Source organism: Halichoeres trimaculatus, unplaced genomic scaffold, assembly GCF_033239565.1.
Source record: "Halichoeres trimaculatus isolate MK-OKI-2021-1 unplaced genomic scaffold, fHalTri1.1 fHalTri1_scaffold_2, whole genome shotgun sequence".
Classification (NCBI taxonomy): domain Eukaryota; kingdom Metazoa; phylum Chordata; class Actinopteri; order Labriformes; family Labridae; genus Halichoeres; species Halichoeres trimaculatus.
In genome coordinates, this window is record NW_027437180.1 from 34117691 (window position 1) to 34133765 (window position 16075).

Here is a 16075-nt window from a genome sequence, read left to right on the forward strand (position 1 = left end):
TCTATAGGGATGCTAATGCCACTTAGTCCTTTACCAGCTTTCCTATTAAAATCATGTCACAAGTTAATTTATTTCCAAGCAAACTGAGGATGAGTTGTTGAATATTCACACATTTTCTCTGCTTGTGGTGCTTTTAATTTATGTTGACCTACTGGCATTTGAACACATATGGAGTCTGTCACTTGTTAAGCCAAATGTAAACGCTGTTTGTTTAACAGTTAAATATTTGAAGTCTTTTCACAATAAAAAGAGTTTGATCATTATCATGTTGTTTGGTCATGTAGCACGGAAACGTATTAGTGAAATATCAAAATAACCTTGTCTATTTTTTCCACTTCTTTTCCTGTCAGCCAGTTACTGAAACAACTCAGTAACTGTAAAACAAATTTTATACTTTTTAATGTGGGTGAAAAGTAATTAAAGTGGGGTCCTAAATCTGAAATGATGAACAGGTTTAAGATGCTGGATCTTTCTAAGGTGCTTTGAATTCATACTTTTCTTTAGAGAGGGGGTATTGTGCTTTTCCAGGCTTTATACTGTCCCTCTGGTACTTTCTTAATGGCTTTACATGATTTACAGCTGGAAGAAATCCCTATGTCCCATACTGGTGTTTGAGAAAAACCCCTATTTCAGCCTCTGTCTGTAATGCTTTGTTTTAGCTGTTGTCTCTTTATGGCTGCCGGCTCAACAAATGCCTTTCACTCTGACTGGCCAGCTCTCTGTGGGCCTGTCTGGTACAGAGCTATGGGCAGACCTTGGTGTTTGAGGACCATGAAATTAGAAGATCTTTTTGGGATGACATAATTTCTAGCAAGTCTTGATCTCACGCTATTTTAGTTTTAAGCAGTTTACAGTTTCAGGGATTTCTACTAAATATGAATATGCAGCAATTTGAAAAACCTGCACACATTTAGTAAGAACAGACAGCATTGTTATTTTATGTGCACATTTCAAATATGGGCAAGCGTAACCCCAATTTAAAACAAGTCATGATAACTTTGTAAATATCAAAACTTTAATATTTTTTTAGTTAAATGTTGGAGGAAACCTCATATTGCTCTGAAACAATGCACAGAAAACAGTGAAACAAAATTTGAGTTTTAAGTAGAAGAGCATCAACTCTCAGTCATCCCACTTAACTGGAAATGAATCAAATGTCTAAAGCATGGGTGGCCAACCTGGGGCTAAGAAGCCGCATGTGGCTCTTTACCTTCTGGTGTGCGGTTTTTCGATTCATTCATAAACACACATAAATATATTGTTATGGGTAGTGTTGTGCCAATCAATCTAAATAATGATACATTGATGCCAACGTTGGGATCAGTATACGTCAGTATTTGGATGATGAGCTTGATACTTAAGTTTCAGTTTCTCTTCTCTACATGTGCTTCTCTTAGTCGCTCATGGATGAATGGATGGATGGATGGATGGATGGATGGATGGATGGATGGATGGATGGATGGATGGATGGATAGATAGATAGATAGATAGATAGATAGATAGATAGATAGATAGATAGATAGATAGATAGATAGATAGATAGATAGATAGATAGATAGATAGATAGATAGAACTCTGTCTCTTCTGCGGTAATAACAGAAATTGTCTTTCACATGGCTCCGAGTACAAATTTAAACAAACTTACAAACCCACTAAATCTTGCTTTGAAAATTGGACATGTATCAATTTTGTAATTTTGTTTATGTGTGAGAGGAAGTGCGTTTGTAAGACCACACATGTGATGTGGCTGTAGTACCACTATAATTTTTTGTGGCTCTTAATCTCTGACTGGTTGGCCACCTCTGGCCTAAAGCAGCAGAATCAACAGACAGTCAGCTTTTAAACAATAAAAATATCAATCTTTATTCTTTGAGATAGCATATCAAAGATAAAACCTTAATCTAAAATACCATAACAAATTACACAAGAACTATACAACAGTGAACAGAGTAACCCAATTGTCTTATCTCCCATCTTACTCCTCATACACACTGTTCTCTGGTTTTATTCAAAGTATCATCTCTCATGGATGTTTGAAGTAAAATGTTTTGGACTTATGGATGCAGAATGCTACAATTTTGTTTGAAAAATTATGGGAATGTTTCCATTTTCTTTTTGCAACAATCACATCATGTTGATTATTTCAATTTTGGCAGTGTTTCCTCAAAAGGCTTTCATCTTGCAAGAACAGCGTCACCATTCTAACCGTCTATTGGCAGGATCAGTTGTAACTATTAATGAGCAATGTAAAAAAAAAAAAAACATATAACACTCTTGCACTTGCAGGTAAGGTCATGTAATGCTAGTTATAATGCAGCCTAGCCAATAGGAAAAACAAACTGCAGGCAACAGGAAGCAAACACTAAAGCTAAAGATCATCACTGTTAAAGACCTGCAACAGATGTCTGAAAGCCGACATGTGGCATTAAAGCTCAACTAAACTGAGTACACTAACATACACATAAATACCTATTCATAAATCAACTCTATATACTGTATGTGCTTCTCTTTAGAACAGAAAAAAGACTTTATTTGGTTTACAGTCAGAAAAAAATGGACAATACAGCTGCAACAGTTGCACAATTTCCTCCACAACCCTCATCTTATACAATAATATTAAAACATGAACAACAGCAATTAAAATACAACAGTTAATGTAAAATTTAAGGTACGACTGTGTTACACAACATTGGCAGTATATAGAAAGAGACAGGGTGGTTTGGCAAAAAGAGGTTTAAAACATGTTAACACGATGGAAAAGCTGCTCCACACTGCTACTGCTCTCTTTTCTTGTGTGTTACGTTGCAGTGTAGAGGTGTCGACGATACCTTTACTCCCTCCATAATACTTAGACTCTAATTATCCCTATTTTCACCTAGTATCTATACAAAACTATACACCACATCACAAAGCAGACCAGGCCAGTGGCACTAACAGTTAGTCATAGTATGGAGCAATCTAGTATATGCACTTCATTTTGAGTTATCCCATTTCTCAAAAGTATCATCAAAAGACACAATTTACCATTTCTTTTCTCTGTACACAGCGACTCTTAAAAACGCACATTTCTTCACTGATTTTTTCCTGCACATCCTGCTTGTTGCACTCCACAGTTAGTGAACGCTTTCAAAATCAAACCCAGCAGCCAAAGCTCAGATACAGGACATGTCTCAGTCAGTAAAATCAACCCACAAAAGAAAAAGTGATGACAACAATTTAGGATTTCTTGCCAATTTAAAAGCTGTGTTTTGACAGGTTGTTGGCAAAGAAAAAGAAGTCTTTCCTGGTAACATTAAAGGGCTTCACAGGCTGAGTATGTGTTTGCAATGTGTGTGTGTGTTTTTGTGTAAACAGATTCATGTGTGAGTATGAGTGCATGTTTTGTGCCCTGGCTGTGTCCTGGTTTTTCCGTTAATTGGCTCTCTACATCTCGTGAGTCAGGGCTTCATGCTGTGCAGCCACCCCATTGGCCTGCAGGACCCGGGGCTGCTCCTCAGGCTGACCGTTGGCCTGTGGCTGAACAGCGGGACGGTCTGACGGGTGCGAGTTGAAGTGGGCGTTGGATTCATTTAAGCGGCGGACACGATATGACTCATAGTGGATGCTGCCTGTGATGTCTTTGATGTTCTGCATGTGTGTCCTAGAGAATGAAAACACAGTATCAGCACAAGTGGGTGTGCTTACAGTTGAACAGCAGAGTTGGAAGATGTTATAATATGACTCTTTTCCAATCATGGACCAAGCTCCATTTTTTCACATGGCCCCCAGCTTTCATCTTACAATGTAGTAATGATGTCAGTGAAATGAATCATGCTATAATTTATGAGAACTTTTACATTTTCTGTCAAGGTCACAATTAAAAACAAAGTATATCTATAAGTGTTTCATTACGTACATGTGGACTTTACATGGGCTACTTGTAGCTACAGCTCTCTACATTCTGCAGAATATCAACAACTCTTAAAGCTGACATCTTTGAACGTATAAATGTATCATTAGAGGACACAAGACTAAATCAAACTGATTAAATAATGTAGGAAAGGGAAAAAACAGCATATAAAGACAGTTTGAAATGCAGGATAAGAAATATTTGGGGCTAAAAATGTTGTTCTCAGGTCAAAAAAGTCTGAATATGTAAAACAGTTCTGATAAAATCCTGATCCTGCCATAAAACAAAAAAAAATTCCTGACATAGTTTTTCTATATCGCCCCCTACTGGAGAACATTTTCCTTGGTCAGAAGCAGAGTTTGCTGATGGTTACGTTACACTGCAGGAAACTGACCACTTATCGTCTGGTATCAGAAGACGATTGAGGGACAGGTGAGGTTTGAATTCCTAAGTTTTGATGATGGTACAAGAATGTTTGACCACACATTAGCCTCGTTTCCACCAAGCAGTCTGGTTTGGATCAGTACAGTTCGGTACAGGTTGGATCGCTTATGCCTGGTCCTGTTTGTGTTTCCACAGCATACCGTGCCACCTTGTGATAGGTGGCGTGTAAGGCGGGTGCCTATAGCCGCGACAGCTAAAGGCTGGTACACATTACAGGATTCTCCAAAATTTCACACATTTAGAGATCACACACTTGATGATAACAAAAGACAGATCACACAAGATTTCTCTCTCCTGATTTTACAGTGTGTGGTCTGCACTCTGAGGACACTGTACACTAACAGACTCTTCAGCAGAGCTTCAGCTTCTTTACCCTCTATATTCCAAATCTTGCGTAGTAAAACATGACCGGTGTAAACAAACATGACGGACATACCGGAAAAAGCAAAGATGTGAAAAGGGCTTATGGAAAAGGTTGTGGAGGTGGCGGGATGTGGGCTGTATGAATAACAATGCAAGTTGGTGGTGAGTAAAGTTGGTTTAAGTATCACAGATAGATTTCTTACTTCCTCTTTGATCAGTCAGCTGAGACAGCTCGCGTCTTGATTGGCTTTGCTTCGGTACACATGACATTACATGCTGTACCTGCTTGGAGGGCCCCACACACTACAGGATTTTTAGTTGCTAATATTAAACATGTTCCTTATCTACGATCACTTAATCAGAGGCCTTACGAGCAGCTCCAACCAGAAGAAATCGCTCTTAACACACCCCACACCACAGGAAAATTACACATGATGTCATTAGACAACCGGGCCTTTGCTGGCTTTGATTGTAAGGGGGAGATCAGGACAGAAGTCAGCCATATTATCCTGTAGTGTGTACTCGCCTTTAGTAAGAGCATGACGCCATAGCAGTGCGACACAGTGTGCCCAGCTAATAAATCCAACAAAGAAGAAGAACACAGCAATACAGCTGCTATCATACGGTAGTGGCGATTCTTTTGACCAATCAACTGACTGCAGCGTTGTAGCTCCACCTTCTAGGATTGGGTTTCTTTTCTGGCACCCTAACAGAAGGGTCCCAAAAAGTGGGAGGGCTCGTCTCTGTGATTTGGCAATCTGTCTTGGGATTAGTCAGTTGAAACGCCACACAATGCCTGCTGTACTGAGATGAACTGAACTAAACTGCTTGGTGGAAATGGGGCTTTAATGAATAATATTTTCTAGAAATCATAATGGAAAAGTTAAGAAACATAGCATTCTTGTGTTACTTTTATAGTTCGGACACACTATGTTGACATATCAGCATCACAGTAATCTTTTCCAAAACACAAAAGGAACTCCTAAACAATTCATGTAAAACTGAGCTTAATTCATGAAAATGTGTACATTCATGATTCATTTACTTTATCTCATATTGATTGGGGACCTTAAAATCAGAATTCTGGGGTTTAGCAGACAAGGTTCTAGTAGTTTTGTCCAAGCACCATGAAGAGAAGGGGTTCAGCATGGAAAAAAGGGCCTTTAAGCAGTGGAGAGGCTTCATACCGTTTGCAGAACCACAGGTTGTAACCGTGTCTGCAGAGGCCGTCAGTCCATCTAAAGGTACTTCATTAGTATTGATTTCAGTCAGGAAGTGAGGCTTCACAGAGCCTCAGTGCTGTTTCCAATTCATTTCAACACCTCTACTCAATAAAGGGAGTGCTCCAATACAGCAGGAGGCTCGGTCCACAACACTCTCAATTTATCATAATAGAAACAGCTTGATGGACTCTTGGCTTTGATAGAAACTCACCTGATGAGAAGGTCTCGCAGGTAAGCAAACTCACAGTGTGCAATGTTCTCGACTGCAGAGAGAAAGAGGAGGAGAGGGAGAAAACATGTAAATATATATAACTTTTATGCAATAGATATGTACCCATATAAAATATGCAAAAAACAAAATATGCAAAAGCTGACAGAAAATGATCTTTGGAATCTAACTCGTTTGCAACTCCATATAATCAACACAAGGGGGCAGTATTTCCCACAACCAGAGGGCATCCACTAACATGACATCTCCTGCAATTTTCTCCAGCAGAGATAACACACTCCTCCACTTTCGGGTAATTTAATGCATCTCTGCTCTGGTCTTTATTGAGGAACTTTAAGTGAGACGTTTTAACAAACTCCCGGTGACAAGCTGCTGCCGCCTCCAGTCGAGCCAACACTTGTCTGAATTATAGATTACGTCGGGAATATCAATGTAGAAAAAAAAGAGAGGGTGCTATTTATGTAAAGCTTTGAAATCCAGGGACAGGAAATTAAATTTTCTTTGAGCAGAGGAGGGAGGAATAAGTGCTGGGTGTGTGTGAGTGCTGATTAGTGGCATCGAGGGAGAGTGCTGCTAACTTTAACAAGCTGAAGTGCTGCTATCTTAACCCAGTGCTCAAGGGAGTAAAGGGAGTCTCTACATACAGAGCTGTGTGTACGTTTATTCTGTGGAGGCTCTGAGGGGAGATTTTTGTGTTCACATGTAGCATGTATAGCTTTGCAGCTGGTTGTAGCTGATCTGACATATCTACAGTACGACTGATCCAGATGTTCAATAACCAAGGGTTAAAAATATAAAACAGCATGAGGTAGCAGCTGCCTCGAGTCTACAGTGTGAATAATTTATGGCACATGAAGATTCGTCTTTGTGCTGCGATTTATATTTTACAATCCATTTAAACCACAGCCGATAAACCAAAGCTCAGTCTGCGCCACAGGAGAGTGTGCCGAGGAGCACGCCAGGAAGAAGAGCGTGTTTGTTTAACAGTGATTGTCTTTTGTCTCGGACTCTTTGTGCTGTCTAATTGTCCTCCTTTTGTACTTTCACCCCCAGCCCAGACAGACGTTCTGTCTTACTCTCTCACACACACACACTCGCACACACAGACGTGACGTGAAGGCATTCCTCTGCTAAGAACCTCCTTGGCAGGGTAAGCATGCAGCACAGGCTCACAAACGTAAACTGCACTGACGTCACTGTGTGAGAGCGTGCGTTGGACGGCGTGTGTGAGCATGTGGTTTATGTTTCTGCCTTTTTTCCCCAAAGGACATTCAAAGCCCCTGCAAATCTCTTCCTCCTGTACATCTCCCTAGATACAGACTAACAGAGACGTATATAAACAGCAGTGAGTAAAACCAGTTGGAGAGACTCTACAGCTAACATTTGTAAAGTTCCTCACGTACGCTGGTGTGATTCAGGTAGACGAGCAGTGAATGAGCCATTTTAGTGTTTGACCAAACTTAACTGAGCAGACGGATGTCATAAAAACCCAATCTTTGATTCATGTGAGTCTTTCCTCTACAAAAATGTGGTTTTTATCTGTTTATCTGATTCTGGCAGCGAGCGTTCAACATGGCAGCTCTGTGATGTGACAGTCAGGTACATCATTCCACCTGGTGTATAATTTTTTAATATCTGGTTGGCAGGAAAGGTAACCAAATGTGTGTGTTTGCGTTTGCCGATTCATGTGTATTACCCTCGATGGTGCCCCATTTTGTTTTCCTTCCCAGAATCCTCTTGCCGTTCACCTGGTACTCCTGGTCACTGCCCACAACAGCGAAAGGGATCATCGCCTGTTGAAAGCACACATGCAAACACACATGCCTTAAAACCATACATCTGAACGCGTGTCAAGCAACAAGATGATAAAAATAATAATAATAAAAACTTAAAATGAAGAAAACTCACCCTGATTTTGTCATTAATCATCCTGTCCTCTGCATCCTCGTCAAACTCCTTCTGAGGGTAAACATCGATCCCGTTGGCTCGCAGCTCTTCCCGAATCTGCAATAAGAGCACAGAAAGTTGTTATCAATCAAAACCAGCTACATTAGTGTTGAAAGTCTAATTGTTTCCTCAGGTCTTTGCTCCTCCTAGGCTGGGATTGAAAGACAAACTCGAGAAGGACACAAGGGGGAATACTTGCCCAATGAGAAAATCTTCCTCTACAGCTTCAAACTGATGCAACATGAAGTATAAATGACTAGCTGCACAGCTGAACCTCTTATCTAAAAAAAACACAACCTTTTCATTTTTTGATGTTTAGAACGGTATCTTAATCACATTTAAGCCTCACAAAGAAATCTCAGATACTTCAAATGTTAGACACAGCTTATTGTTAAAGGTATTACTTTAAGTATTCATTTTAATCATTTAATCTCTCTTTAAAATCCTTTAATATGTGAACACATTGGAGTTAATTAGTGTGAGTTCCTTAGCTCTGTATTTAACTTTTGCTAAGATACTAAGCCCTATTAAATGCCACAGAGCTGCCACCACTTTTGTGTTGGTGACCTTATTGTGGTGTGTTGTGTTTCTTTTTCATGCTGTCATGGAATCTTGTTTTTATCTGTCTTTAATTATCTCCTTCTATTTTTACCTCCGCCAAAGAGGTTTTGTTTTTGGGAGAGTTTGTCTGTTTGACTGTTAGCAACATAATTCAAAAAGTTACGAACAGATCTTGATGAAATTTTCAGGAAATGATCAAAATGGGATAAGGAAGAAGTGATTAAATTTTGGAGGTGATCCGGTTCACCGTCTGGATCCAGGTTTTTTAAAAGGATTCTTTATCATCGTGAGAAAGGGCTGTTTTCACCACGTGTCTATAACTCCACGATAAATGGTCGGATTGCTTTGCAAAACAATACAAGACAAGGTCACCATAATTTCTGACAGATGTAAAAGTACGATCCAGATCCTGGCAATATTCTGGACACTAAGATCTGGAATATGAAATATGTACTGGGTCATCATAATTTTTAACACTGTCAGGTAACAAACTATTGTTCAAACCTGCAACTAACACTAAATTGTAGCAGACAGTCGGCTGAAAGGGAGTATAACATTAAAGTAGGACTAAAGTGTTGGTGACAATCACAAAATGCTTGGTGGAGGTCTGCGCTCTCTAAGCGGTTTTCTAGTTGTGTTATTGTTTCAATTGAAATGAACTCTGCAAAATTGTCTATTGATGTACACTGTTCCTCTAAGTAAAATTAAAAAAAAATATTATTATTATTATTATTATTATTATTAATAATAATAATAATAATAATAATAATAATAATAATAATAATAATAATAATAATAATAATAAAATACTTCTGCTTTATGTATGATGTCCCCACATCTTGAAATGACCACCTAGGTGCTAGGCGCAGCCCTGTTGGCTCTGGCTGCCTTTTGCAGCAGCTTTCTCTTTTTTGTCCGTTTCTTGTAATTTTTTCATCTCTTTTTCCTAATCTTTAAATTTGGAGTGGATCATTACTTTGTTTGGCTCATTTGTTGGTCATGGAGATCCTACATGTAACCATAGCTGCATTGTTTACATGTGAACTCAGCTGTTAAAAGTCTGTAGCATTTTAATGCTAACTAGTGTAAGGCCTGATGTCTACCCACAAGGTGAGGAGAAAGAGGTGAGGACGACGTGCTGGTTCTCAGGTGTGAGCTAAGAAGTGACGATATGGACCTGTCTTTCTATCCATCGTTATTGGGAACGTAAGATCTACCTCCAATAAGATGGACGAGCTAGCTGTGCTAACCCAGGAACAGAGGGAATACAAGAGGGCAGAGTAGCATCATGCTATTCACAGACATGGCTAACAGAGCTAACATCAGACACCAACGCTACATTGGAAGAGCTTCACCTGCTGTGAGCAGACAGGATCCAGGAGACAGAGACTGAACAGACTGCTGAAGAAGCTCAGTCCTGGACCCTGTGGAGGTGGAGGCTGGCTGAACTGGACAATGATGGACAAGCTGTCAGCATCTATTTTCTTATGGAGCTTTTTGCACTTTCTACACACTTCCTTATTTTCTTTTTCTTGATTGCTGCTGTGACTTCAATTTTGTTGTACTTGTTGCAATGACAATAAAGTTCTATATTATTCTATTCTATTCTATTCTATTCTATTCTATTCTATTCTATTCTATTCTATTCTATTCTATTCTATTTAATATAGTTATATTGTATTTCCACACAGCACATGGATGACCACTACAATTCAACTGCAAACTACGTTTTCTGATTAGTACTGTCTGTGACACTATTCCCTCACTCCTTTCTCCTCAATCCTCTGCCCCTGCAGGTACATCTATGAAACTGGAAGAGTAGCGTTCCTTGGAAACCACACTTCAAAAACGTTTTTCACTTTTGATGAACCAAACACACCACTGATTTAAAAACTGACACTGAAAAGAAAACCTTGGCCCAGCAAAGATGGCTGAAGTATTTTATCATCATCATTTCACCATCAGGACACTAACATTAAATTGAATTATCAGGCTTCAGCTGGAAACTTGTGTACACTTTTCTTTTGGACCACTGGTTTGTGTTGTCACCAAATTGTTAGAAAGCTTTGACACAGAAGAGTTAACATAGAGCTAAACCACTGCGACCTGCGTCTCCTCTTCTTTTCAAAGCTGTAAGATGGCTGAAACTCAGAGCCTGTCGCAGGAAAGCATGGAGGAAAAATGGTTGTTAAATGAAAGACTATCCTCCACCACAATTACTACTGTGACAATTTCCACTTGGTTTATGATCAAACGTTTCATTGTTTATCCTTGGGGTACATTACAAGATGCAAATCAAGTGGAATTGTTCAAAAAAAGCCACATCAACTGTTGGTTATAGGAGCAGATACTCAGCTGGACGCAGTGAGTCTGTGCATTAGAAGGGAAAAACCTTCTTATTCTGTTTGCATGTCAAGTTGCTGCAGGGAAAATGAAGAGAAAAAAAATAACATTTGGCACGACAGGCGTTTAGTCAATAATCTTCAGGGTCATACAGAGCATGTGCAGCCAAGCAAAACAATCCCGCTACAAGCCCTGCGGCTTCACTTCTCTGCCAGGGCCTGGCCTGAGCCCTGCTTTATTCTTGTTGGACTGTGTTACAGGCATCAGGGGGAAGACGGTAGCCAAGACACCCGGCGTGCTCCGCAGAAATGAATAAAGCTGTTAGGGAAATCTGTAGTCTTGGAAGGAAGGGTGAAGAATTAAAGGAACTGAGAGAGGAGGGCAGGTGGATGCTGTCCGTCTCTGGTGGGTTGGGAATAATCAGTCCGGAGTCAGGTGTCAAGTGCACATTAAGCTCATTACCCCATTTCTTTTAAAATGTGTTTTTCTTTTCCCCCTAGCATCATGATTTGAGTGAATCATCTCTTTGGGTCATAAAATCTTAAATTCTGAAGAATTCAGAAGAATATTTTTGCTTAAAACGCGAATAATGACAATACGAACATTGTTTTTGGCATGCCACCTTACAATGATAAGCACAAATAGCAATCTACAGCAGAGGATTATAGGAACGTTGTATGAGTTTACAGCTATAAGAAACCTCAGGTGTTTGAAAACAGAGTCAGCATGGACCTGCTAAAAAGTGCAGCTCCTCAATTATCTACTTAAGAAGGAAAGCATAGGAGACTCTATTGACACCCATATTAAAATGGCATTTTCACATTCATGGCAAAAACGATGACTGTAGCAGCCTGAGTGGACAATTGTTGAGTCATCCAAAGCTTCATCAGTTTTCAACAAAAATGTTTTTGAAGTTCTGCCCGAAAATAGAGTTAAATTTTATAGATCGTATTATTTTCTAGAAAAACAACAAATTCTAGCAAACCTGTTCTCTGATAGAACGGCACACCTCGCTCTGCCACCTTCTGGATCAGCATAAAGCTGGGTTGAGTCAGCATTTTCAATATCCTAACTGCCATGTTTTACACCAAACAATTTTCCATAAAGTCATTAGTTTTCGGGGAAAAAATAAAAAAATAATCAAACCATAACAAAATATTACAAAAACTTAAATCTTCATGGTGGTGCGACAGACCAGAAGTTTCCAAAGTCTTAAACATTTTACAACTGCAGGTTTTATTCATTATTAATCTTTTTTCACTGGCTTTCAGTGGCAGCTCTAATCAAATTAAAAGCTCTTCTTCCGGCTTACAAAACACTGACAAGAACAGCTCCTGCCTACCTGAGATCTACACTCCTTCTGGCCCACTACGCTCTGGTTGCGAAAGACGCCTGGTGCTCTCAGCCCAGCACGGCTCCAAATCTCTAGCCAGACTCTTCCCCTCTGTTGTGCCCAAAGGGTGAAATGAATTACCCAACTCTATACGATCTGCAGAGTCCTTTTCTACTTTTAAAAGATGTTTGAAGACTCATCTGTTCAGGGAACACTTAGGCACTTAAGGTGACCCTTCTCCTCTTTATCCTCAGAGGTAGAATGAGTCAGAAGGTCTCAGACCCAGCTCTTAGTGAATACTCAGCACTGATTACTGGAGTGTTGGAAGTTGTAGTTGTAGTATTTTGTTCCAGCAATTAATAGTGGTTAATTATGGCTACATTAATCTACATGAAAAAAAGTTCTTGCACGTTATAGCAGCACCTGCAGCAGAATAACTTGTAGCACTTTGTCACACTACCTAGGTTTTCCCTTCCGTCCAAATTCTTGCTGACTAAGCCAGAACTATCGATCAGAGACGGCAGATCAATTTCAGAAAAACATCACAATGTGCATTTGGTAGTCTAACTTTCTACCAAGCAGATAAATTAAGCATCTCATGTTGTTTTCTCGTCTGTTTTTGGACTGGCATACTGGGGTACTAATGTAACAGGAAGTCATCACTCTCAGGCATTGCTGTTTCAAAGGTCGTTGGCTGGGAAGTTTGGGAATCCGAGTAATGCCATGCAAACAGGATGTTAGCAAAGCTAAGACAATTAGCAGCAGCTAACCAAAAAAAACATCTGCCAGGAGATGAGAAAGATGAGGAGTTAACTTTCAGTGCCCTTTAAAACGCTGCCTACTTTTATCCTGCTCATATGTCAGAGAGGTCATGTTTTTTTATTTGTATGCTTGGTTGACTTTTATGATCACCCAGTAATTCACCGAAGGGCTTGCCTGTTCAGTTGGCAGCTGGGCAGAGGTTCCCCGTCTAAGAAAAGTCAGATTTAGCCGTTGTGGGAAGAGGGTCAGTAAATAAATACTGTGAATAAACAGACTTCAAATGTTTCCCAGTGGACTGAGCATGACTTTTGGAGTGCGTTGGTTGAAAAGATGATGCAGAGTTTCCTGGATTGGCCAAGATGGCTTTTGTGTGTGGTGCTCAGTGTGGTTGTGGATACACATACATGTGTATTTTTAAAGGGAATCTTCTGAATATTTGACCCACTGGTGCACTCAACCATTTCTTTCCTGCAGGTTGTTGCAGGTGTGATGGAAGAAACATGTAAGGATGTATTAATGTCAAAAACAAGCCCACAAAACCACAAAACCACAAAAACATCACTGGACAAAGTTAAAAGCATCTCCCACACATCACATAAATACCCCGTGGCACACTGGTCTCACCGTCTCTTTAAAGAAGTCTCTCTCCTCCAGGGTGAGTGTGTCAGCCTTGGCGATGACGGGGACGATGTTGACCACCTTGCTGAGACGCCTCATAAACTCCACATCCAGAGGCCTCAGACTGCAGAGAGAAAGAGAGATGGATTTAAAAAAGTGGTGTAAGAGCAGCAGTGGGTAGATGGTGAGCTCCATTAACAAAGACTCCGTTCCTAGTCACAGAGACCACTGCTTCATTTCCTGGATGTCAACCCCTGGCTGCGTGTCTCTCCTTGCTCTCTGCGTCTCACATTAACAGCCCAGTTCAGCACAAGGAAAAATAGTAGAGATGCAGTAATCTGACTTTGTAAGTCCTGATACCAACACTGATACCTGGTCTTTGGTGTTGGCTGATACCGATACTGACTTGATCCAATACATTCTTCATTTCTTAACATGAGGATGATGATGCGAATCACGTTTTTCTAACTCAAGGCTTGTCTAACTTTGTAAACAAAAAGGTAATAAAAACATACTTAAACTGACTTTATAATTATTTTATGGGGTTATAAAAGTCTAAATGTGTGGTGAGCAAATCTCCAATACTAACAGGAGTTACACTTTAAGTGTAAACTTGAACATAACTTAGTGAAAAAGTTAAACTAGCACGTATAGTATGTTGCAATAATTAAAAATGCACAGACTGCTGTTGATGACTTCGTACACACACAGGAGCACAGAAATAAGTTGAATAGAACCGCCTTATGTATCGGCCCTTTGTTACCAATATACAATCTTGCTTTTTGAATCTGAGTTTGACTGATACACAGTGACTGGATCTGTTGGTACATCTCTGAATATGCCCTGAAAAACCTTAAAATCTATGTATGAACAAATCTACTTGTTAAGATGGTCTCATAGAGATATCTGGCTGCTAAAAGAGCCAATTAAATAAAAAATGTTAAAAAAAAATTGACACAGGTTCATGCATTCCATTTAAAATCCATTTAAGAGAAGCTCAGTATTTCCTTCGTAGCAAATTACCTCTTTGGTGAACTTTAGAAAGACAGTTTTAACAGTGGTCAACTCCAAAGTTACTGTTTAAGTTTCTTCTAAGCTGATTTAGGATAATTTCTATGTGCTGAATCCAAAAATCATGCTAGTTTTGCTCAATCGGGTCAACTTTCTGAACTAAGCTACATATTCGTTTTTTGTCGTTTTGTTCGCACGTACAGGTATTTTCATGTCACATGATGCAAAATTGTTTTATTTTCCTTGCAACGCACAAATTCTGAAGATTTTGCATGAGCCAACTTATGACTTAATGTTTCTTTACATTACCAGCGAATGAAATGGCTTTGACTAGAAGATCTTCCAAAGATAAGCCTGCTCATGTTGCATCCTTAGGTGCAACATGAGCATCAACATGCATTACTTATTTTCACATATGGATTGGTTTCCTGAGAATCTGGGATCATTGAGTAATAAGCAAAGAGGAGAGATTCCATCAGGACATAAAAGAGATGGAGACCAGGTATCAGGGACAATGGGATGCAGTCATGATGGCTGATTACTGAAGACAAAGGGGTTCCAAGAAAAAAGTTCTTGCCCTGAATTTTGTACAGTGATGACATAATGTTCAATTTACATGTACTTACTTTTATCAATGTCTATTATTCAATTTACAGAATACAAAGTTTGTAACATTTGATTTGTAAATTCTGTTAGAATTTTTTTTCTCTTAACACCTTTTAGGGTGAGAAATATGAACGAAAACCAGCTGATAATGTCACAAAAAAGGTCATCAATTTAGTCAGATTTTTAAAAATTAATTTTTGTAACCCAGTGCAACTGATTCCCAAGAGACTATTGTAATGACATGGAATAACCACTAGGGGGCAGTCTTGGTCTATTTCACAAGCTGCAATCCAGCCTGGTTTGGCTGAAACTCAGTTTTAACATATACTGTCATTTCTTTCCACCTCTCATGAAACCTTTGCTCTACTTTAATTTTGATCAAAGGGAGCTTTCACACTAATTTTGAGACCTGATGCAAAAATTAAATTACCATTATGGATGTTTCATTAATGTTTTTTTTTTTTTTTTAGAAAAATGAAGGGTTTTAGTGAATTTCTTCTACTGTTAAGGAAATACGCAAACTGATAATGCACTTTCTGTTAAAGCTGGTCTGAGGTCTAATTACACCACATAATGCACTGATAAATTCTGTCCTTACGCCACCTTGCACAGCTCTCCTCTCCTCTCCTCTCTTTCTCTGACCTCTGTGTTTTTTTTCTGTCTCAGTGTTCCCCTCCAGACTCCCCTCACGCTGTTCACTCTGCCCTCCAATTAGCCCCAGCTAAGCCCGGCCAGCCTGGTTCAAA

General features: G+C 39.5%; 1 protein-coding gene across 5 annotated transcripts in view; it reads right to left on the bottom strand.

Annotated features, from left to right (window-relative positions):
• Positions 1–2107: 2107 nt before the first annotated feature.
• septin9b (septin 9b) overlaps positions 2108–16075 on the bottom strand; it is a 113969-nt gene continuing 100001 nt past the window's right edge. For all 5 annotated transcript variants that reach the window (XM_074687195.1, XM_074687199.1, XM_074687191.1 and 2 more), the window contains 5 exons: positions 13719–13836; positions 8057–8152; positions 7845–7941; positions 6131–6182; positions 2108–3640 (listed from right to left, as the gene is read on the bottom strand). In XM_074687195.1, the coding sequence (XP_074543296.1) occupies positions 3424–3640; positions 6131–6182; positions 7845–7941; positions 8057–8152; positions 13719–13836 (580 nt within the window). In that variant the 3' untranslated portion in view covers positions 2108–3423. The remainder of the gene's footprint in view (positions 3641–6130; positions 6183–7844; positions 7942–8056; positions 8153–13718; positions 13837–16075) is intronic.